Source organism: Neoarius graeffei, chromosome 16 (genome assembly GCF_027579695.1).
Source record: "Neoarius graeffei isolate fNeoGra1 chromosome 16, fNeoGra1.pri, whole genome shotgun sequence".
In the NCBI taxonomy this organism is placed as follows: domain Eukaryota; kingdom Metazoa; phylum Chordata; class Actinopteri; order Siluriformes; family Ariidae; genus Neoarius; species Neoarius graeffei.
In genome coordinates this window covers 26,377,056-26,399,274 of record NC_083584.1, presented here as the reverse complement: position 1 = coordinate 26,399,274, position 22,219 = coordinate 26,377,056, and the positions used below count along the sequence as shown (strand labels likewise).

The 22,219-nt window shown below is 40.0% G+C and overlaps 1 protein-coding gene across 1 annotated transcript in view; it reads right to left on the bottom strand.

Annotated features, from left to right (window-relative positions):
* Positions 1-17,349, bottom strand: part of nt5c1aa (5'-nucleotidase, cytosolic IAa) — a 56,454-nt gene extending 39,105 nt beyond the window's left edge. Inside the window, exons 1-4 of the mRNA XM_060942027.1 lie at positions 17,004-17,349; positions 12,722-12,766; positions 7,137-7,304; positions 3,189-3,318 (exon numbers count right to left, since the gene is read on the bottom strand). Of these exons, the coding sequence (XP_060798010.1) occupies positions 3,189-3,318; positions 7,137-7,304; positions 12,722-12,766; positions 17,004-17,150 (490 nt within the window). The 5' untranslated portion in view covers positions 17,151-17,349. The remainder of the gene's footprint in view (positions 1-3,188; positions 3,319-7,136; positions 7,305-12,721; positions 12,767-17,003) is intronic.
* Positions 17,350-22,219: the final 4,870 nt, after the last annotated feature.

Here is a 22,219-nt window from a genome sequence, read left to right as displayed (position 1 = left end):
TACAGTGTGTGTGTGTGTGTGTGTGTGTGTGTGTGTGTGTGTGTGTGTGTGTGTGTGTGTGTGTGTGTGAACATCTCTGCTAAGCTCTTTCCTGGTTCTCAAGCTGGTTCTCAACACAGAGTGCACTGAGTACTTTAAGTCCTGCTGTAAAAACAATTTATTTATGTAGGATACAAAGGGTCATTCCCATTTCACCACATCCTATCAGTGTATCTGAGATTGAGCTAAGGTCGGCAGAGATGACGCAGCTGGGAGGACTGGGAGCTTTGTTGTGTTTTGCTGACAGGCATGAAAATCATCCAGAAGGGCTGTGTACAAATTTCAAGGGATGTGTGAATGGGCTCATTATTTCAATCAGTGATTCCTGTCCTTCCTGTGAGCAGATTATAAGCTATAAGCACATAATCTTTAAAACCTTGTGGGTAAAATGATGTTTAGTTTTTAATCTTTGAAGATAGTGCTAAGCAGCTGCAGTTGAAAAATATTAACATTTGCTAAGTCATAAGCAATAAAGAGCACAGAGGTGCCACAGACATGGAGGACAAAAAAGTTACTCTGGATTACACTGAAATGCATCGAAACCTGAATCAATTCCATCTTCTTTACAATAACATATAATATAATATAATATAATATAATATAATATAATATAATATAATATAATATTATATTATATTATATTATATTATATTATATTATATTATATTATATAGGGGCGGCACGGTGGTGTAGTGGTTAGCGCTGTCGCCTCACAGCAAGAAGGTCCGGGTTCGAGCCCCGTGGCCGGCGAGGGCCTTTCTGTGTGGAGTTTGCATGTTCTCCCCGTGTTCGCGTGGGTTTCCTCCGGGTGCTCCGGTTTCCCCCACAGTCCAAAAACATGCAGGTTAGGTTAACTGGCGACTCTAAATTGACAGTAGGTGTGAATGTGAGTGTGAATGGTTGTCTGTGTCTAATATGTGTCAGCCCTGTGATGACCTGGCGACTTGTCCAGGGTGTACCCCGCCTTTCGCCCGTAGTCAGCTGGGATAGGCTCCAGCTTGCCTGCGACCCTGTAGAACGATAAAGCGGCTAGAGATAATGAGATGAGATGATATTATATTATATTATATTATATTATATTATATTATATTATATAGGGGTGGCACGGTGGTGTAGTGGTTAGCGCTGTCGCCTCACAGCAAGAAGGTCCGGGTTCGAGCCCCGTGGCCGGCGAGGGCCTTTCTGTGCGGAGTTTGCATGTTCTCCCTGTGTCCGCGTGGGTTTCCTCCGGGTGCTCCGGTTTCCCCCACAGTCCAAAGACATGCAGGTTAGGTTAACTGGTGACTCTAAATTGACCGTAGGTGTGAATATGAGTGTGAATGGTTGTCTGTGTCTATGTGTCAGCCCTGTGATGACCTGGCGACTTGTCCAGGGTGTACCCCGCCTTTCGCCTGTAGTCAGCTGGGATAGGCTCCAGCTTGCCTGCGACCCTGTAGAACAGGATAAAGCAGCTACAGATAATGAGATGAGATGAGATGAGATAATATAATATAATATAATATAATCTCATCTCATCTCATTATCTCTAGCCGCTTTATCCTTCTACAGGGTCGCAGGCAAGCTGGAGCCTATCCCAGCTGACTACGGGCGAAAGGCGGGGTACACCCTGGACAAGTCGCCAGGTCATCACAGGGCTGACACATAGACACAGACAACCATTCACACTCACATTCACACCTACGGTCAATTTAGAGTCACCAGTTAACCTAACCTGCATGTCTTTGGACTGTGGGGGAAACCGGAGCACCCGGAGGAAACCCACGCGGACACGGGGAGAACATGCAAACTCCACACAGAAAGGCCCTCGCCGGCCCCGGGGCTCGAACCCAGGACCTTCTTGCTGTGAGGCGACAGCGCTAACCACTACACCACCGTGCCGCCCATATAATATAATATAATATAATATAATATAATATAGGGCGGCATGGTGGTGTAGTGGTGAGTGCTGTCGCCTCACAGCAAGAAGGTCCGGGTTCGAGCCCCGTGGCCGGCGAGGGCCTTTCTGTGTGGAGTTTGCATGTTCTCCCTGTGTCCGCGTGGGTTTCCTCCGGGTGCTCCGGTTTCCCCCACAGTCCAAAGACAAGCAGGTTAGGTTAACTGGTGACTCTAAATTGACCGTAGGTGTGAATGTGAGTGTGAATGGTTGTCTGTGTCTATGTGTCAGCCCTGTGATGACCTGGCGACTTGTCCAGGGTGTACCCCGCCTTTCGCCTGTAGTCAGCTGGGATAGGCCCCAGCTTGCCTGCGACCCTGTAGAACAGGATAAAGCGGCTAGAGATAATGAGATGATATAATATAATATAATATAATATAATATAATATAATATAATATAATATAATATAATATAATATGACAACGCATGCTGTTACAGGAAAATAATGTCGTGACGTGAGCCAATGTTACTGAAGTTACTGTTAGCAACCAGGAATTGATTAGTTTCCAATAACAGCACATCCCAAAGTGTTGAATTCCTCGTACACTACAGCGATTTGCCAACGATTATAATTTTTCAATGATTAATGAACAAATTGTATATTAATCTGTTACATGTAATATTGTGGATCCTGCTAGGTCCATTATAATGCTGATAAACAATCACTCCCTCACTCATCAGCTTGTCCTGTTACAGTACTTCAGAGTCCACTTTCAACACGAGAGGCTCCGTCAAATGTCTCTTTACTAAAACGTTCACCATATCAATGATTACATGTTTTTCTTTGTTAAATAACCACACTTTTTCATCAATTTATTAACCTAAGATTATACAGCGCATCCGTTATACAAGTCCCAGTGAACAAGTTACATATAGCGGCATTAAGCTATTAGAAAAAAGCTGATTAACCTGCGATAAACCTGTGATTTCAATTGCATCTAGCATGCCTGTCAGAGATGCTGTTATAAAGAATTAATCAACACTTTCTGATCAACTGGATTTAAATATTCAACAGCACTGTGATACCAATCAATATACTATGCTTATACAATAATATACTGTACACATTTTGTGCCAACACTGAGGTCAGAGTTGTTACGTTCTGCTAGGTTTTTACTGTTTTGTTGTAGTTTTGTATTTATTGTAATGAAGTTAAATAGGCTTTTGGTGATGTATTAATTAATTGAGGTCAAGAGTAAATGAAAGGACACTTACTGTGATGGTTGATGGTGTTAATTAATCTTAGTCCTACATGGGCATGATTGTAGGTCACCAGCACAATGTCAAAAAGCTCCTCACTGTCAGGGTACAGCTCTCGCAACTGTGCATTCACCGCCTCCAGGGCCTGGGGAAAATTTTTTTTTAAAACCCTTTACAAACCAGAAATACAAACAGAATTTTTTTTATATATCAACACAAAGGCGGGCGGCAAGGTGATGTAGTGGTTAACACTGTCGCCTCACAGCAAGAAGGTCTGGGTTCGAGCCCCGTGGCCGGCGAGGGCCTTTCTGTGCGGAGTTTGTATGTTCTCCCCGTGTCTGCGTGGGTTTCCTCCGGGTGCTCCGGTTTCCCCCACAGTCCAAAGACATACAGGTTAGGTTAACTGGTGGCTCTAAATTGACCGTAGGTGTGAATGTGAGTGTGAATGGTTGTCTGTGTCTATGTGTCAGCCCTGTGATGACCTGGCGACTTGTCCAGGGTGTACCCCGCCTTTCGCCCGTAGTCAGCTGGGATAGGCTCCAGCTTGCCTGCGACCCTGTAGAAGGATAAAGCGGCTAGAGATAATGAGATGAGACATAGGTTGAGGTTCTATCAGCCAGTAGGAACTTAGTACACAATTTCTTAATACAGACACGTACAATTGACCACTTAATATGATGATTATTTAGTTATTTATCGCTCATTTTAATAATAACTATTAGAAACTTTTTCTACTTCTTCAAGTACTAAAATATTCAGAAAATACACTGAAAGTAATATTAAAAGTGTGCAGTTACAAGAATGTGAGTGTTTAGGATAAAAAGGGGTTATAACCCATATGATATACTGGTGGCTTTTTTTTTTAGCACTAAAAAAATTCTGTCAGTCCCCACTCACTTGCTCACTCGAGTTTGTTGAAGGTATAGTGGCTGCTGCTTTATGTCCCGGGGCTCCCTCATGCCTGTGTTACCTTCTGGCTCTCTCCTTTTAGTTATGCTGTCATAGTTAGTTTTGCCGGAGTCCCTGCTTGTACTCGGCGCAAAATGTATACTGTTCCTACTTATTCAAGTGACATTGGGCATACCGAACAACCTATGTTTTCTCTCTCTCTCTCTCTCTCTCTCTCTCCCCCCAATCTGTCCCTCTGAGTCAATCCTGAGATCGAGACGCTGACCTCTTCTGCTCCTCAGACCTGCCTGATCCATCCTGGTGCCCTGTGTCTGGTTGGAGTCTCATCACATCGCTCCTGTGGAGGACGGCCCCATATGGACAGTGGAAAGTCACACCTGGAGGACGCTCTGGACTCTTACAGTAATGCTTTTATGGCTGAGGACTACAGTTGACTTGCTAATTTTAGGACTGCAGTTGTCAGGAACAGTTTTGCACTCAAGTTTCCATCAATGAAGAGTTATAACATCAACGAAACTGACTTCAAGTTAAAACTGTTAATGTTATAGTCATGTTGTCTGTTGTTGCCCAAATGAGGATGGGTTCCCTTTTGAGTCTGGTTCCTCTCGAGGTTTCTTCCTCATGTCGTCTGAGGGAGTTTTTCCTTGCCACCATCGCCACAGGCTTGCTCATTGGGGATAGATTAGGGATAAAATTAGCTCATGTTTTAAGTCGTTCAAATTCTGTAAAGCTGCTTTGCGACAATGTCTATTGTTAAAATGCTATAAAAATAAACTTGACTTGACTTAAACATAACCACATGGCCCTTTTTTTTACTTCTTAAAAGCAATGTAAAATTTGGGGACTTTAAATTTTTTGATATGGCAAATTTCTTCAGGTCTCAGTCAACCCTTACATCTATTACATCTGTTTACATCTATTGATTTCTTTTTACATATACAGTACGACCTCAAAACACACACTCAACTTTCCGCACATTAACAGTAACAGGTACTGGTTGGCAATATACTGTTGCTTGTCCTTGTTGTCTGCACTTTATGTTGTTGATGTTTGCACTTTATGTATGTTGTGGGTAGTTTATTGTCTGCAATGTTTGCACTCGCTGCGCTCTTGCACTTTATGTGGTTATTTGTAGATTTGTAGTCCTGTGATGTTGTCAGTCCTGCGTTACTTGGCACATGCACCTGAAGGCGTGCCTCGGGCTGCGCGCGTGCCAAACATGCTCCAGCACATGCCGTGAACAAGGCGCACCTGTTCTCTGTTAGTGAACTGAGTGTTGGCCTATTTAAGGACTGCACTGACGCTAAGACTTTGCGAAGTATTGCACTGCGTTCAGTGTGCATTACCAAGCCTTGTTTCTCGTTTTTGTGATCTTCCTGGTTCCTCGACTCCTGTTCCTAATTCTAGTTCTCGTTCTCATTTTGCCTCCAATATCCTGTTTGCGCTTCCATTGACCCTTTGCCTGTTTTCACATTTATGACCTTGCCTGCCAATTTGGACTGTTTGTTGTTGTGTGTGTTTCCTGCACTTTATGTATATAGATCGCACTGTATTATAATAAACACTTCTGCATTTACATCCACCTCCTTCATGCATCTGACAGATGTTTAATGTAGCACCATGGTCCTGGAGAAATGTTTCGTTTTAACTGTGTACTGTACCAACTGTATATGGTTGAAATGACAATTAAAAAAAAGCCTTGACCTTGACCCTAGTTCATGATTTTGGCCCGTATATAAATAAAATATTTTTATAAATTTAAATTTAATAAATTGTAATATACATGACACAATATAAGGAAAATCTCATCTCATCTCATTATCTCTAGCCGCTTTATCCTTCTACAGGGTCGCAGGCAAGCTGGAGCCTATCCCAGCTGACTACGGGCGAAAGGCGGGGTACACCCTGGACAAGTCGCCAGGTCATCACAGGGCTGACACATAGACACAGACAACCATTCACACTCACATTCACACCTACGGTCAATTTAGAGTCACCAGTTAACCTAACCTGCATGTCTTTGGACTGTGGGGGAAACCGGAGCACCCGGAGGAAACCCACGCAGACACGGGGAGAACATGCAAACTCCACACAGAAAGGCCCTCGCCGGCCACGGGGCTCGAACCCAGACCTTCTTGCTGTGAGGCGACAGTGCTAACCACACTGTAAAAAATGTCCGTAGAATTAACAGTGAATTTATGTAAAATCATGACATAAAAAAACTGTAAATACAAAAACAATGAAGCAGTGTGTAATTTACATCAATATACTGTAAAACTCCTAACCAAATGCCACTGTTAATTTAACAGTAAGAATATGTTGAATTGGTCATATTTTTTTTGTATAATTTACAAATTGTTGTAGTTTAAACACAGACAAAGTGTAAGACTAAAACAGAATGTGATGGTTAAAATTACATCATTGCCCTGTTAAAAAAACAAAAACATGCCCACCATTGTGGCTCAGTCAACTAAGGCGTCATACAATGAATCTGGGGACCTGGGTTCAATTCCGACCTGAGGTCATTTCCCGATCCCTCCCCGTCTCTCTTTCCAGCTCATTTCCTGTCTCTGCACTGTCCTATCCAATAAAGGTGAAAAAAGCCCCCAAAAATTCTAAAAATATATATATCTGTCTAGTAGATCATTGCTTGTAACCATCATTTTGAATCATTGTTTATTGTACAATGAATATCCGTAAAATTAACAGTTATGTACTGATTATTGTACATTGAATACCTGTAAAATTGAACATTTTCAAACTGTTGTTTTTACAAGTGTTGATATACCTTACCGTAAAGCCATATACACTGTCACTGTATTTTTTACGGTGAAAAAATGGCAACCGCAGCTGCCAGTTTTTCACTGTAAATTTGACAAGATTTTTTTTTACAGTGCACCACACCACCGTGCCGCCCCCCCATAAGGAAAATAAAAAATTTTATTTAAAAATCAGATATAATCCTGTTAGGAATAGGTTGCATCGGAATAGTTTATGTAGAGTAATTGGATTTTAAGGTCTACACATCAGAGTGTAATTGTCTTTGTCCATTACCTTAACAAATGGAAATGCAGGTCCAGGGGCTAAAGGCTCATTCTCATGTTCCATCTGGTACTGGAGGTACTCCTCTACCCCTTTCTCATCAAAAACCTTCTGCTCTTTCTCTGTGCGGAACAGCACCCGAGAGGACACGGCTATCGTTACTGCATTCTCTGGCTTTGGCTGAATGGGGAATGAAGAGTGGAATATCATTTTACATTTAAGCCAAATAATAGCATAAACACTCTATAAACATTCTTAGTATTAATATAAAGTCTTAGGCACTCTTTTTTTAATACAAATTTTGTTATAGATTTCTATTTTATGACTTCTACATTATCAAGTCAGTACAAAAACTTAGAAATTTTACAGTTCCAATTGTTTGTTTTCCCGCACAAAATTAAATGTTACAGGGGAAAAAAGGTTTGTATATGAGCAGCATATTATGTAAGAGAGCACTTTTCAGATTAAAAAAGAAATCATAATGAAGGCTGCTGGGTTTTGGTGCAAAATTAAGATGCAAGTGTGACAGTCAAAGTGTCCAGAAGAACTGGGGCTGGTTCTGTAAGATGCTCAGTAAAACCTACAGCTCAGTTCTTTATCAAACTGCACTCATTGTACCTGAGACTACTTTTTTTTTTAAAGCAAGGGGTCGTCTCACACCAAATATTGACTTTGTTTCATTTATTATGACTTACTGCTGTTTATAGTATTTTTTTTATGTTGAAACATTTAATTATTTTTTAAGCCATTTTTGGTCTACAGTATTGTGCCTAAGACTTTTTCACAGTACTAATATATATATATATATATATATATATATATATATATATATATATATATATATATATATATATATATATATATATATATATATATATGAGTGATTCCACGCTTATGGGTACTGAAATGGGGACATGAACTTATTCACCTAAAACCATTTCTTTTTTTACCATCAGGTCACAAAACATGTAATCTTTAATGAATGATATGTTAAAAGATAACTTTAATTTTCTGAGATGTAATAAAAACATATTTATATGCCAAAGTCAAGCCTATGAGTTCCAAAATGATGTCTGTTGCATTACTTCTGTTACGATTGTCCATCTCGCGTCTGTTACAAATGAATTACAATCTAGCTATATACCATGTTAATCTTATTGAAAGAATGTGTATGTTTATTCTACTACACGTTTATTAATTATATTTGCTAAAACATCACCTTCCTATGTTTCAAAAAGTAATTCTACATTGTTAAAATTGAGAATATATATGTCCACAACACTTCTGTTACGTTCTGACTTTGGCATATAAATATGTTTTTATTACATCTCAGAAAATTAAAGTTATCTTTTAACATATCATTCATTAAAGATTACATGTTTTGTGACCTGATGGTAAAAAAAAGAAATGGTTTTAGGTGAATTTTTAAAAATAAGTTCATGTCCCCATTTCAGTACCCATAAGCGTGGAATCACTCATATATATATATATATATATATATATATATATATATATATATATATATATATATATATATATATATATATATATACACACACACACAAACTCAGAGATAATTCCAAGCAGAGTAAATGACACACAAAGCTAAGCACACCCCCTTAACAATCCACAGAACAACTGACAAACTTTTTATTTAGAATGAATATACGGATTTGTATTTGTTGTGTGGTGGAAGTGAATTTTTATTTAAAATAGTCTTAAACTCTTCCAGGTCCTCCAGAAAGAGTAAATTAGAAGTTTAGCACTGAGCCACTCGACACAATGGTTTCAAATTTGGTTGTTTAATTGGTGACTGACCCCTTGAAAATGGTTCCTCCAGGAACGATGACGTTTCAGTTGTCAAGACAACGGAAAAACTAAAATACAAAAACAGAAAGATACGTCACAATGCTCTTGTGCACAAAACAAAATGCTCTTGTATTTTAGTTTTTCCGTTGTCTTGACAACTGAAACGTCATCGTTCCTGGAGGAACCATTTTCAAGGGGTCAGTCACCAAAGGGTTAAAATACACTACGTAACAAAATCAGCTGCCAATGTTCCAGAAATTCAGATGATGAAGAGAAGGTGATAAGCAAAGGATAAGTCTGAGACTTTGGATAAAGTGACGTAGTATGTAGAGTATGTCCAAATGCACTGTGCAACACCATGGACATGGGATTATAGTGTGATCACTACTGACTTTTAATACTGAGAACTCTCTGTGTTATGCCTTCATACCAAAGTGCTCTCCTCGGAGTGCTAATGCTGGTATCAATGTATGAAGTACATTTCCAATTATCTTACTACTAAACCATTAAAATTTCCTGTAAATGGCCATAAATTTGCGCTAACAAATGGAGCTTGGTGGTGTAAATAATGACACCACCACGTAATGTACACAAGCATACATGTGGTGAGTCATACATGGCGGCACGGTGGTGTAGTGGTTAGCACTATCGCCTCACACCAAGAAGGTTCCGGGTTCGAGCCCAGTGGCCGGCGAGGGCCTTTCTGTGTGGAGTTTGTATGTTCTCCCCATGTCTGCGTGGGTTTCCTCTGGGTGCTCTGGTTTCCCCCACAGTCCAAAGACATGCAGTTAGGTTAACATGGGGCAGCCTTGGGCTGAAGTGCCCTTGAGCAAGGTACCGAACCCCTGACTGCTCCCCGGGCGCTGTAGTGTGGCTGCCCACTGCTCTGGGTGTGTGTGCGTGTGTTCACTGCTTCAGATGGGTTAAATGCAGAGGATGAATTTCACTGTGCTTGAAGTGTGTATGTCACAAATAAAGGTTTCTTCTTCTTCTTCTTCTTCTTCTTCATGTCACTGCAGACTGCTGATTGTTCAGTGTACCATATGGACCAGAAACAGAAGGTTAGCTATTTAACTTAGGGAAGGGATTCTGTTATATGACCCAGCAGGACACGACCCTCATAAGATCCAGCGTCTGTGTGTTGCCAGGGATGTGAAATGTGAACAGGATAGACCACATATCGAGAGGATATGTGAGAGGTGAAAAATTGCAGCTCCTCCCCCAGGAACACATCAGAGAAACGGGAGACCAGTATGGCATTTGTTACACAGTATTCTGAATCAGTACACTGGGGAGAACTGGTGGGTTCATAGCAGGGTTAGGGGACTGTTAAATTAATAATGGTGTATCACTTTATTTCATGAGGCCATACAGATACTGTAGCCATAAAGACTTAGCTCAGCTTGGCTGGTTTATTTGTAGGCATGATAATATCATACATCACGTTGCCAAAGGGGTGGCATTTAAAAGCTTGACATGAATATGCTGACCTAAGATTTACTTTAAAAGCACATCACACTCTGTAAGACAAGAACATGATAATGTAGCTGATGGTACAGCAGACAGAGATGATTTTATTAAAACAGAATTAGCCAAGTCAAGGAAATCACCATCTATACCTATAACACTTAACGTATCATTTTTCTGAAGCATAATAATAATAATAATAATAATAATAATAATAATAATAATATATTTTTTTAAATCATTGTTGGATGTTTTGGTTGTTCTTTGAAAGGGTAGAAATTTCTCTCTTTTATCACAGACAATTACAATATCCCAATATATTACAGGAATATATGTTGCAAAAAAAAAAACCACACACATTATATGCTACTTTAGCCTTAGGACATTTTCATTCCTACGCATTATGTATGGAATAAAACATATCACAATGTGTTGTTATATAAAAATATTCAACACTACAAAGTGGGAATGTTTTATTCTTTTTACACCACAACACTTCTCCAACACTCATGGTTTTTTATTTATTATAGAACAACACAACTGCACCCTCACCAACCTCTCTATTTTCTCTCTTGTAAAAAAAAAATGCAGCTTGTCAATTTACTAAGAAATCGCAAAGCCATCATTCCTGAAGATGTGTCAGAAAACTTAAAGTAATTGATTTACTTAGCTGTTCCAAAACATTAACACTGGAGACTCCTTTCAAAAATGCCAAATAAATATCTGTAAGAAAATGTCACCATCTCAACAATTAGAAGTCATTTTAGCCATTTATGTAGTGTGTATACCTTACAAGTTCCTATCAATTAGTCATTATTGTATATATGATAATATATTAGAATGATCAAATTAATATTTCCATGTGATTTTGCCTTACAGCTAGAACTACTGTCAGAGCTGCTGTTACAGAAAATTTATTAACACCTTCTGACCAATCAGAATTGAGAACTCAACACTGTGGAAATTTTCCCAGTAATCTATAGTTATGACCAAGATACACACTCACCAGCAACTTTATTACGTACACCCATACACCTGCTGTTTTATGCAGTTATCTAATCAGCCGATCCCTCGACAGCAGCACAATGCATAAAATCATGCAGATACAAACCAAGAGCTTCAGTTAATGTTCACTTCAAACATCAGAATGGGAAAAATTGTGATCTCAAATTGTGACTTTCACTGTGGCATGGGTGTTGGTGTCAGATGGACTGGTTTGAATATTTCAGAAACTGCTGATCTCCTGGGGTTTTCACACACAACAGTCTCTAAAGTTTGCACAGAATGGTGCGAAAAACAAAAAAACATTGAGTGAAGGACAGTTCTGTGGGTGGAAACGTCTTGTTGATAAGAGAGCTCAGAGGAAAATGGCAAGTTGTGGGTTTCCCAAAAGCCTCTTAACACTAAGAGCATCTTAACTAGGAGAGCGTGTTCATTGTGCTGCTCAGTCTACCATTTAACGATGATCTTTGTGCTATGATGCTTTTGAGAAACTCGGCACAGGTTGTTTTGAGCTGCCAGGAAAGATATAATCACTCTTTACAACCGTGGTGAGCAGAAAAGCATCTCAACATGCAACAGCAGAAGACCACATTGGGTTCCACTCCTGCCACAGGAATCTTAGAATCAAGAAGAAGTTTCTGTTAAAGTGGCCGGTGTGTATATTATGGGTTTGATTTTTTAAATGATTTTTATTATTTTTCTAGGAGCTGAACAGCACCTGAGTTAATGCTGCTTGCAATAATTATTGCAAGAATGCTTCAATTTCTCTGCCATGTCTTTCTAGTTTTGTGTGTCCTGTATCCTTGTATTGGTGCTGGTTGCCTGACTACTGCCTGGTTTATTTTCTCTGATTATGGATTTGCCCATGAGTACACAGCCTGCTCATGTTTCAACTCCTGCTGTGTGTGATGCTTGGATTAAGCCCAATAAAATCACTGTAAGCTTACAATGCTACTTCCTCAGCATCACATATTTATAACACTAAGGGTAAATGTCAATTGATAGTCTATAAATAGCAAAGAAGATGTGCCAAATAAATGTCCCAGAGCTGATATCACAAGTGTTCTAAAAGAATACCTGATTCATTACCAAGGACACTGATGTCCACACGAGCATGGAGGATCTTTTTTTTTCTCGTTCTCAGCATAAAGACTGGAATTGCTTTAATAGCACTATCTATTCCAACTTGTCTTATAAAGCATGAGTAAGTTTATTGTTAGTATGATTCACAAAGACCTACCATGCATTTAACGATGAAAGTTAATGAAAGAATAAAGACATAGCCTTCATAATATTTGGTTCGATTTGAGTATACTTACAAAGAAAACACCTCCCTCCACCTTCCTGGCTCGTCTCACTGGTCCCTTTATAAAAGCACATTTCATGTCAGTCTCTAAAAAATCAGTGTAATAAATAGTAACTGTTTGTTTGGGAGTTTGTAACATGATCACACTATACAGAGACAAAGAGAAAAGGTTTAGGAATCATGTTAACAGTATAATCACAGACTGAGAGGTAGATTCTGCTGAGAATAACCTCTAATTGAGGAAAAATTAATTCAATGACATGTTTCGACAAAGGTCGACAAATCGCCAACACAGATTTAAGCAACATTTAAGGTGATCTGCTATGTCATGCGCCTTATTTGTCTTTACATTTAGCATATCAGTAAAATGGAAATTAACAGAGGGTTAATTGAGCTGCAGCCATGCCGTGGTGATATTACAGTGAAAGAACAGAACAATCCTGTGGTGGTATTTAGATGGGTCTAGTGTTGCGGCTCTGCTGTATGATGATATTCAAATTGCAAAGTGTTTGCCCTTTTAATAGAGACTAATTACACACAGGCAGTAGTTACATCTATAGATACCAGGACTCCAGGATGTGTTAATGACCCATGGTTTTTTTTTTATCTAAACACGTATCATGTATGGAAAATTACATGAAAAGGTCCTTAGGTACTTAAATAATCGCTGTTTATGGTAGAATGAAATGATTATATTGCATTTTATTCTATCCACATTCACTGGATACGAGCAATCACGTGCTCTGATTGACTATTCTACTACTAGGCTATCAGCTCATATACCATGAGTAGAGAAAACAAAATAGTGGAGTGTCTTGCTGAACCAACCAAGGACGAAATAAAAACTCTATTCAAAAACAAAACCCCAAAAAATACAAAAAAGCAACAAAATATGGAATGAAAGTATTTGATGATAAGAATGTATCTTTTTTTAATTTTTCAAGAATTATTATTACAGCATTTTTCACAAATTGCTCCTGTCATTTCGCCAGTTTGTTTACATTCTAATCGGAAATGATTTTGCCGAATGTTTTGCATAAAGATTTTATTCATCAAGTTTGCAAAAAATAAAAATGCTCTGTTTCTCAAAATCCAGTGAATGTGTATAGAATAAAACAGTTATTGGGGGAAGACTTGGCCAAATGGTTAGAGAAACAGCTTTGGGACCAAAAGGTTGCTGGTTCGATTCCCTAAACCAGCAGGACTGGCTCAAGTGCCTTTGAGCAAAGCGCCTAACCCCCAACTGCTCCGGCAAGAGTGGTGGTGTACCTTGTGTCTGATTAACCAATGAAAAACCGATGATGTGATTATCAGTTCGGGCAAGAACCTGGCCACAACTAACTAAACTAAATTAAAACAGTTATTCCACTCAATCTCATTGTACATGGCTTATAGCCGACTTGGCACTACGCCCTTCGCTGGCTATCGGCTCATGTATGACTCAATTTCATGGAATAAATGTCTAATACACATCACTTCTTCAGCCTTATTGTGCATAAATACATTAAAAGTAATGCTTTTTTGTCTTTTTAATAAATATTCCATATTTTTGGCATACGACAAGATTAATTTCTATACTGTATTCAATTTAAAACTTTATAGAATCCTCCATAGAAAGAATTAACAAATGGACAAACTCAATCTGAACTCCCGTGGGTGTCTCCCAGGAAGACACAATATCACTCCAAGTAAAAAATAAAAAAAAAAAACGCACCCAAATTTTTAAAAAATAAATAAAGGAAAAGATTGAAAATCCAAATTAAAACTGATCTACGTTTTTGGAAAATCCAAATTGAATATGTCCAAAGTCACTAATTTACAGCTCCTTCAATATTCATTTATTCATGTATTATGTGATGTAATGTAATTCATAGAACATGCATCACACAGCATCTAATGTGTGTCATAGGATTTAACTAAGAAATTCACAAACTGCATGCTTAACTCTAACAACTACATCCCATGCATGTAGGTTATGCACACCAGGTCATCACTTGAAAAACGTAGAAATGATGGCTAAGTGTAAATTACCATTGAACACAGAGAAAAATGAAACAGTACCTGTGGAACAGAGACGTGAGCACCACAGATTGTGCAGGATGACCAACCAACACTTTACTTCGTAAAGCTACACATAATCCTCAAAAATATAATTCCAAAAAACTATAATGAAACACGACTGTGTCCTAGAACAAGACAGCAATCCAAAACATAAGGCGCACATATTACATATCACATCTGGCACTGAATTATGTCAGAAAATCTCGTTTTTATTCATGTATAGTGACATTCAAATGTATGGAACGTCTGTGAAATGAATGAATTCCTGTTATCACTTACATTATAGCAGCTATAAACAGTCGTTCACTCACTCACCCTTTTCCTTTTCCTCTCTGTTTACGGTAATAAAACCAAAACTGCAGTTAAACAAACAGTTTTATCACTGACTGATACAAAGCTCAAACACTGTAGTCTCCTTCCATACAGTAAATGTTAAATAAATATATCTTTCTAGAAGGCGGCACGGTGGTGTAGTGGTTAGCACGGTCGCCTCACAGCAAGAAGGTCCGGGTTCGAGCCCCGTGGCCGGCGAGGGCCTTTCTGTGTGGAGTTTGCATGTTCTCCCCATGTCCGCGTGGGTTTCCTCCGGGTGCTCCGGTTTCCCCCACAGTCCAAAGACATGCAGGTTAGGTTAACTGGTGACTCTAAATTGACCGTAGGTGTGAATGTGAGTGTGAATGGTTGTCTGTGTCTATGTGTCAGCCCTGTGATGACCTGGTGACTTGTCCAGGGTGTACCCTGCCTTTCGCCCGTAGTCAGCTGGGATAGGCTCCAGCTTGCCTGCGACCCTGTAGAACAGGATAAAGCGGCTAGAGATAATGAGATGAGATGAGATCTTTCTAGAAAGCTTCAATAATTACATGCAGGGTTTTTTTTTTTATCTCATCTCATTATCTCTAGCCACTTTATCCTGTTCTACAGGGTCGCAGGCAAGCTGGAGCCTATCCCAGCTGACTATGGGCAAAAGGCGGGGTACACCCTGGACAAGTCGCCAGGTCATCACAGGGCTGACACATAGACACAGACAATCATTCACACTCACATTCACACCTACGGTCAATTTAGAGTCACCAGTTAACCTAACCTGCATGTCTTTGGACTGTGGGGGAAACCGGAGCACCCGGAGGAAACCCACGCGGACACGGGGAGAACATGCAAACTCCGCACAGAAAGGCCCTCGCCGGCCACGGGGCTCGAACCCGGACCTTCTTGCTGTGAGGCGACAGCGCTAACCACTACACCACCGTGCCGCCCATTTTTATTATTATTATTATTATTATTATTTCTGTTGTTAAATAACAACACTCTTTTAATGCATTTATTTTTAGGCTTTGGTTATGTGGAACGTATCAGAGGCGTACTGTCACTGAAAATAATCAACATCTTTTGACTAAACAGAAAGAGCTGATTCAACAGCGAATAGATGGAGTACAGTGAACTCACTGACAAAATGTTCATAGCAACAGATGGACTACAGTCAGTAAATCTATATTCATAAAGAACTAATAAAATGTACAATCAGTGTAGACACAAAGCACTTAATAAGGTGGACTTCTGAGTTTATATGCATTGTGTCCTAGTGTGCATGTATATCAAACCAAACTATCCTACAGTCCTCCTTTGTCATCACTGTCACAGTTGTATCAAGTTCATATGGCTATAATGATAGCATTAGTGTGCTTGATATCAGGAATAGTCCATGTGACGTGACCCACACCTGCTGCAGCTCAGACGGAATTATCCCTCCACTTTTAGCTCCATTACTTAGCAGCTATCTCTCAATCCCTTTCTCGCTCTCTTTCTCTTTCATGCCCTCCCCATCTGTAAAGGTGTCAGTCTGTCCCGTCATGCTTTTATCACGTTTGAAACAAACAGCACACAATAAAACATAAAAGGCTAAACTGTCTGCTGCCCTGTTTATCATCCAGTACAGAAACTGATCCCCATCACACAGGGACTTTTAAAGCAATACATTTGCTTGCATTAGAAGTACCAAACTCTCTAACACTGACTGGAGATTGAAGTGCTAATCCAATAAATTTTGGTACTGACAGAGAGATAAAAATAGACAGAGGGGAGAGAGAGGTGACCTGTGAAACACGTGTGCAATGTAAACATTAAATATGCCAACATGCTATATTGTCTAGAATGGTTATGTGAGAGGGAAAATGTCAAGCAAAATCGTGATTAATGAAGCAAAGTTAGTTGAGAGATAAAAAGAGACACAGACTTACAGTTTTGGGCTTTTTCGTAGAACCCACACTATCACAGAAGCCCTCGTTATTATCCCAGGAGGCTTTGCTGTCTCCGTTTGAGCCTGACGAGGGGTTGAGGGACATGGCGTCCTGGCCCTTCATGACCTGCACAGGGTCAAGACTCATCCTGCTCCACTGCACTCATTAACTACAGCTCCAAGGTAGCCTTTCTTACACGGCACTGTTCTCCTGATACACACTAATAAACGCAGCCTCTGTGTGTGGCTCCAGCATACAGGAGCCCGCTAGAATTATTAGTAGCCGCAAGTACTGTTGCTGTGTATTCACTGGGTCCAGCTAGTTGTGTTTTGTGTCTTCTCTGATGTGGTGTCTGCAACGTGCTAGTTGTGTGTCATGTTGATTTCCACCCCCTGGGCCTCTCCCTCTCCCTCCCTCTCACCCTCATACTCGTCCATCCCTCTCCTTCTACAGAGATCCACTTACATGCTATCTCTGTCTCCATCTGCATAGGGCAACACTCATGGTACAGTACAGCATTCATTCATAAACAAACAAGCAAAGAGGTAATTAATTGATTGATATCAGGAATAGCCCATGGGATGTCCATTAATTAATTAATTAATTAATTAATTAATTAATTAATTAATTAATTAGCAATTTATTACATTTAAATACGATCAATTTAGTTCTTCTAAAATTATTTTTACTATTCGATATCTGTTTGTCTCATCTCATCTTCTCTAGCTGCTTTATCCTGTTCTACAGGGTCGCAGGCAAGCTGGAGCCTATCCCAGCTGACTACGGGCGAAAGGCGGGGTACACCCTGGACAAGTCGCCAGGTCATCACAGGGCTGACACATAGACACAGACAACCATTCACACTCACACCTACGGTCAATTTAGAGTCACCAGTTAACCTAACCTGCATGTCTTTGGACTGTGGGGGAAACCGGAGCACCCGGAGGAAACCCACGCGGACACGGGGAGAACATGCAAACTCTGCACAGAAAGGCCCTCGCCAGCCACGGGGCTCGAACCCGGACCTTCTTGCTGTGAGGTGACAGCACTAACCACTACACCACCGTGCCGCCCAATATCTGTTTGTATCTTTCTGTATCTGTACACCGTCTTGCAGACAACAAACCAATGAATCAGTTAATTAATTAATAGTTAACCAATTTATTCCTACAAAGAGACAACATTTTAAACCTTCTGTGATTACTAGAGGCAACAGTGTCTAAGAATATCTTCCGGAAACAACATGAGGAAAAAACCTTGAGAGGAATCAGACTCAAAAGGGAACTGATCCTCCTCTAAGTGACACTGGAAAGTAGGATTATGAATCATTACTGTTCTGCAGGTTTATACTGTAACATCAAACGGTGATCAGTGTTTATTATGAGCAGATTGTGAATAAGACAGTCTTTATAATTACAGTAGCAGTTTTTATACTGCTGAAAAATCCAGGTTGGTTTCATGAGCTGTCAACTGCCAGGTCACAGGCTGAGCTGGTCACGCTGGTAAATAGTTTCTGAACAGTTTCCGAACTACCGCTACTAATGCATCATCCAAGACAGGCTGTTTTAAAAAAAATAACATGACAGGAAGACAATTAGAAAATTTCAAACATTTATTCATTTAGACAAGCAATTAGGAAGCTGGAAAACAACTTACCAGCTAGCAAAGTGGGTCAATCGCCTTCAGCAAGTCAAGTCAAGTTTATTTTTATAGCGCTTTTAACAATAGACATTGTCGCAAAGCAGCTTTACAGAAATTTAAAGACTTTAAACATGAATCAATTTTATCCCTAATCTATCCCCAATGAGCAAGCCTGCGGCAACGGTGGCAAGGAAAACCCTCTCAGACGACATGAGGAAGAAACCTCGAGAGAAACCAGACTCAAAAGGGAACCCATCCTCAAGCAGTGTTTTGGCACCTGGTAACTGTTTAGGCCATGTTTTCTAGTCCATCCAGGATAGTGGATATTCAGAAAGAAGCAAGAGTAAGTAAGTTAATGGATGGCACAATGGTACAATGGTTAGTGTTGTTGTCTCACAGCAAGAAGGCTCTGGGTTTGAGCCCAGTGGCTGATGGGGCCTTTCCGTGTGGAGTTTGCATGTGTGGGTTTCCTCCGGATGATCCGGTTTCCCTAACAGTCCAAAGACTCTACTCTAAATTGCCCACAGGGGTGAATATCTGAGCTGTGGTCAGACATGAGTAATATGGCGGCTGCCAGTGGTGCCTTTGTTGGATTTGTTGGATTTGCCGCCAGAAGCATCATGACAGGGTTCCCTGTGATCACAAGTGACAGGGATTGGAGAGAGAGAGAGAGAGAGAGAGAGAGAGAGAGAGAGAGAGACTATTTGACTAAACTCAGCCATGTTCAGCTCCTTCGTAATTCAGCTGCAAGAAAGGATGATTAGTGACTCCAATGTGTAAGTCTCGGCCATGTTCAGCTCCTTCGTAATTCAGCTGCAAGAAAGGATGATTAGTGACTCCAATGTGTAAGTCTCGGACATAAACTGTTTTTGGGAAGTGCAAATCTTTAGGGTATATGATATGACTATAATTACGGACATACCTGATGAAAAATCCAACTCTGTTCTACCAAAACACAGGACTGAGCTCTTCAAATTGGATCACCACCTCTGCCAGCTGGAAGTTATTTTCCAGATTCCTTACTATTTGACTAAATTGATGAATAAACATTTGAGAGTACCATAAGAACTTTTGGGATGTGGAAGAGGACTGCATCCCAAAACAACTTTTGTTTGGAGAACTAAAGAATGGCACCAGGGAGCATGGACGGCCAAAAAAAAGATGGAAAGATTGCGCGAAAGACGATCTGAAGCTATTTGCCATCAACAGTACAACCTGGTATGAAGAGACACAAAACCAAAACAAGTGGCGCCAGAACCTGCGACGGGGTCGAGCCAGCTGTGAGGTTGAACTAGCAACCCATGCCACATGCCGCCGCCAGAAGCATCATGACAGGGTTCCCTGTGATCACAAGTGACAGGGATTGGAGAGAGAGAGAGAGAGAGAGAGACTATTTGACTAAATTGATCAATAAACATTTGAGAGTAGCTGTCGCTACTAATTGCCTTAATGTTGTGTTGTGTTGTTTTCTTAAGAATAACTTGTTTGTCATGTATTTCCAGAAACGCTTGTCTTTTTACCACCACTTACCAGCTGTCAAAGATGGCCGAGCAGTTTGACAAGCTTGGCCTGTGTTTTGTCAAAACTAAACTGGACTTTTTTAAAGGGTATGATTTATTATTAATATCTATTTTTTTAAACTAATGTGTTCAATTACAAAGTTAGTGTTAAACACCATTAGCACTGGGTGGCACAGTGGTGTAAGTGGTTAGCACGGTTGGTTTCCTCACAGCAAGAAGGTTCTGGGTTCGAGCCCAGCGGCTGGTGGGGGCCTTTCTGAGTTTGCATGTTCTCCCCATGTCTGCATGGGTTTCCTCCAGGTACTCCGGTTTCCCCCACAGTCCAAAGACATGCAGGTTAGGTTAATATGGGATGGCCCTGAGCTGAGGTGCCCTTGAGCGAGGCACCTAACTCCCAACTGCTGCCCGGGCGCTGTTAGCATGGTTCTGGGTATGTGTGTGTGCTCGTTGCTCACGTGTGTGTGCGCATGTGTGTTCACTGCTTCAGATGGGTTAAATGCAGAGAGGAATTTCACAAGTGTGTGATGAATAAAGTTGTTGTTCTTCTTCTTCAATAGCAAAACACAGTAAGAGCCCATGTAATAGTCTAGTAGGGTTTTCTTGTATGATACTTTATTAAACGTTAAACTGTTTAGAGAGTCAATAGAAGGGAAAGATAAGATAAGATAGCCTTTTATTATCCCACAAGGGGAAATTTACATTGTTACAGCAGCAAAATATATAAAGAGAAAGATAAGGCAGTGAAGGAATAGTGCAAAAGTACTAGGTATACAAAAAAGGATATATGGGTCTGTCTCAGAAACTGGGTACTGTGGGGGTACCCCACTAAATATACTCACAGTCAATAAACTATACGGTTTTGAATGGTGATGTTGGTTTTAATTTGAAATAAAATGATGAAAGAAATAATACAGATAAAACTAAATCTTTGATGTGAATACTCTATTCAGAATTTGGCAAAAATTCTGCAAATTTGTGGAAAAAACGGCGGCTTGATCTGGGACATGATGAATGGTTGACTACATTGCATTCCCTTAAAAAGGTTGTAGTCCACTGAAAAGTCTACAGTTATCACTAATTGTATTTTAAGTTGTAACTTTATACACCTAAGGATTGGTGCACTCACAGAGTAATCATGACCGTAATAAAACATCATGCAAAATATTTGATCACCGTTGTAATTCCATTTTCCGCAAGGTCACTACCTCACCAAAAGTAGTAACTTAAAATCACTACGCCATATAAAAATTTAGTTATAAATCTGCGATTTTGTTTTTTAAAATGAAAGCTGAAAGTTAGGTGTAGAATATGTTTCTTACAGAATGTTACAATGGTAGCTGGTCTTGTATGAATTTCTGAGCTATAAAATGAGTTGTGGTCTATTTTTTACCGTAGCGTGTTATTTGTGTGCAGGGAAGGACACACATTAACAATTTGCATGTGTAGAATGGAATTTTCCACTCCAACAGTTAGAAGTTGATCGTGCTTCCATTTGCGGTCTTTCTGTTACGCGGGTGATCTGTTCGGACGTTATCGCTGAAAAGGTGAGTTTTGACAGTTTTATTTTGTTTTAGTCTTGCAGCATAAGGCAATAGAACGTTTCTTTTTCATCTTACTTTCATATTTCGTAGTGTTTGCGTATTTTTGGCCAATATTTTGCAACCATGGTCAATTTAGATCGAACTTTTGATAGAATCTACGGCCAGTCATTTTGCCCCACCCCCACTCCGTCCGGTGCGGTAGTGATGTCCCGTTGCTCGCGCGCCGCAGCAGAGACCCGCGCGACCTTCAGCCGGTACAGTCGCTGTTCTTTTACCACCGCCGTTATTCTCATCTTTCTGGTGTGTTCTTGGTTTTTCCATTGTGTCCTATTTCGCCCTATCAAATACCCAAAATGTATCATATTATTCATATTTAAGTGAATAATCAATTCAGTCATCATAACTTGGCATTTTTAACCCAAGCAATCAAAAAGAGGAAATTTATTCAATATTTTCACTCATCTGTGAAGGAGGGGCTTTAATTCTTCATGATGTAGGTATTATCTCATCTCAT